The following is a 2,608-nucleotide window of genomic DNA, read 5'->3' as shown; positions in this document are numbered from 1 at the left end:
AGAGTAGCGGTGGCTAGAATTGCCAAACCAAAAAAAAAAAAAAAAAAAAAGAAACTAGCACATATGTAGCGATCTTTGACACTTATTTCGGGGAGGGAAAGGACGGACAATATATAGCCTAGGATCTTGCCTCCATTCGCCAGTGTCGCACCAGTACACAATGGAACCTTCCCGTACTAAAACGTTTTACTCCAGGGACAGTCTTAAATGTGCCCAAATGCGTTTAGACACCTTTATAAATTGGCCTGTCGAGTGGCTAAACCCCCAAGACCTGGTGAATGAGGGATTTTATTATCTGAGAGTTGCGGATCATTGTTCCTGCGCCTTTTGTTGTAAAGTTGTGCATGCTTGGATTGAGGGCGATACGCCCCGTAGTAGGCATGCGAAAGTGTCGCCAAATTGTTCCTTCATAAGAGGCGAAAAGGACAATAACGTTCCTTTGGAAATCACCAAACTGGCATTCGAATATGGGCTGGATTTCTTTTCACCCCTATTCGAACCAAAGAATATAGCAACATCTGATCGTGAGTATATTGTATAAATATAATTTACTAGTTTATCTGTGAATAATTAGTATTGGCGATGTGGAGGGAGGACAAAAAAAAAAATAAGTATAAACGCAGTAAGTCTTTTCAAATAATTTTTCTTTATTTTTTTTTTGTTTTTGAAAGAATTGACTTAGAACCTGTGTCTTATGCATATATGTGATGGAACATCTTTGTTTTTTTAGAGACCCCACCCCGCGAGGAAGAAACTAAAATGACTGGAGATGATTTGCAGGTTCTGGGGGTAATTCCATACGCTAAACCTAGATATCCAGGCTTGGCAACATACAAACAGCGTTTGGAAACATTCGACCTCAGCTGGACTGGTTGTGTCAAGCAAACATCTCACGAATTGGCAGAATCAGGATTTTTCTTCTGTGGTAAACAAATATTGTTGGAGTTTTTGTTATTTTTAGTGTGTGCGTGTGTATCCTCCTGGCCGGGGAGGATTTACTGGGCGCAAATCCTTAACTGTAGCCTCTGTTTAACTCAACAGTAAAATGGGTACTTGGTTGTAAAAAACGATTCTTCGAGGTGGGGATCGTATTCTAGGGACCTGCCCGAAATGCTAGGCCGTACAAGAATGTAACAACTCTTGTATATATATCTGAAAAAAAAAGTGTGTTTACTCCCCCAATTGTGCTTGCGGGGGTGGAGCTCTGGCTCTTTGGTCCCGGGAAGTGTGTGTGTGTGTGTGTGTGTGTGTGTGTGTGTGTGTGTGTGTGTGTGTGTGTGTGTGTGTGTGTGTGTGTGTGTGTGTGTGTGTGTGTGCGCGTGTGTGTGTTTTTGTATTACAACATTGCCGGATGTGAGCTATAATAATAATAATGAATGGGAATATTTTTTTTCTTAAATTTACAGGCCTAAGTGACCACATGCGCTGCTTTTTCTGTGGGAATGGTTTTCGTAATTGGGAACCCGCTGACGACCCTTGGACACTGCACGCGCAATGGTATCCTGAGTGCACCTTTGTCAACATTAAAAAGGATGCACAGTTCATTAAGAATGCTAGAGAATCTTCGCAGCGTCGAACTATAAAACCCATAGATGAACATCTTTTAACTGGTCTGATGGAAGGTTTGGGTTTTTTCCCAGCATTAATTGAACATTTTGGATTTCCTGATGTCTGTGTGAGACCTGCCTTAAGGCTATATCTCAAAAGCACCAAAGATTTATTACCGTTTGTTACTGAGGCCAGATGTATAGAATTAATGTTGTGGTATATGCAAGAGAGCACTAAAGCCGAAATGGGTTTAAGGGGAATTCATCATGAGGATGTGGAAGGTAGGGTAGAGCCTGCGAATCTGGAATGGCAATCCGGGCCCTCTGACATGGAAACAGTCGCCACAGCTAATGAAATGGATGTCGACGTTGTTGGATCAATGAGCGGGTTCATGAGCACTAATCTTGGTTTGCGGGCTTTGCCTTCTCCTGTTGAAACAGAGGCGGAAGAGACGACTATAGTCGCTAATGAAATGGATGTTGAAACTGGCGAAGAGGCCACAGACTTTGATGCGACATCCCATGTTGAAACTGTGATGAACACATCTACGCCAACGTCTTGGGCTGCTGATATTTTGTGTAAGGTGTGCTTTAACAATGCGTTGAGTGTCGTACTGCTGCCCTGCAGACATATGGTAACATGCAGTAATTGTCTTGTATCTATGAGAAACTGCCCCATTTGCAGACGCACCATTTCGCATGTCCTTCGACCGATTATTTCCTAAGAAGACAAAAAAGGCATAGAGACTAATTTATTTATGTAAATAAAAATTGTACAAATGTCGAGTTGTTTTTTTTATATTCATAAATTAGTATAAATAAGCTCACATTTTCATGAACAGTATTTTTTTTTTTTTGGGGGGGGGGGGGGATTAGATTGCAATTGCTTATTTACTGCCCTAAAATCATTGATCCGGGGGGTGGGGGCGAGATACTGCCTCATTTAGAGAAATTTGCTATGTGCAATAGCTCGGACGTTGGGGAACTGGACCGGGTCCTGCACGAAGGTTGCTCAACATTCCGCTCGAATATGGACAAAAATAGAATCTCTCTCTCTCTCT

General features: G+C 41.9%; 1 protein-coding gene across 1 annotated transcript; it reads left to right on the top strand.

The window, feature by feature from the left end:
• Positions 1 to 603: 603 nt before the first annotated feature.
• Positions 604 to 2,330, top strand: LOC123753923 (baculoviral IAP repeat-containing protein 8-like). The gene is made up of 2 exons (XM_069320121.1): positions 604 to 925; positions 1,407 to 2,330. Exons 1-2 carry the CDS (start codon positions 760 to 762, stop codon positions 2,270 to 2,272), a joined length of 1,032 nt encoding a protein of 343 aa, XP_069176222.1. The 5' UTR covers positions 604 to 759; the 3' UTR covers positions 2,273 to 2,330.
• The last annotated feature ends 278 nt before the right edge of the window (positions 2,331 to 2,608 follow it).

The sequence above is a fragment of the Procambarus clarkii genome, unplaced genomic scaffold, assembly GCF_040958095.1.
Source record: "Procambarus clarkii isolate CNS0578487 unplaced genomic scaffold, FALCON_Pclarkii_2.0 HiC_scaffold_99, whole genome shotgun sequence".
Classification (NCBI taxonomy): Eukaryota; Metazoa; Arthropoda; class Malacostraca; order Decapoda; family Cambaridae; genus Procambarus; species Procambarus clarkii.
The sequence above is the reverse complement of the archived record's forward strand: the minus strand, read 5'-3'. Positions and strand labels throughout refer to the sequence as shown.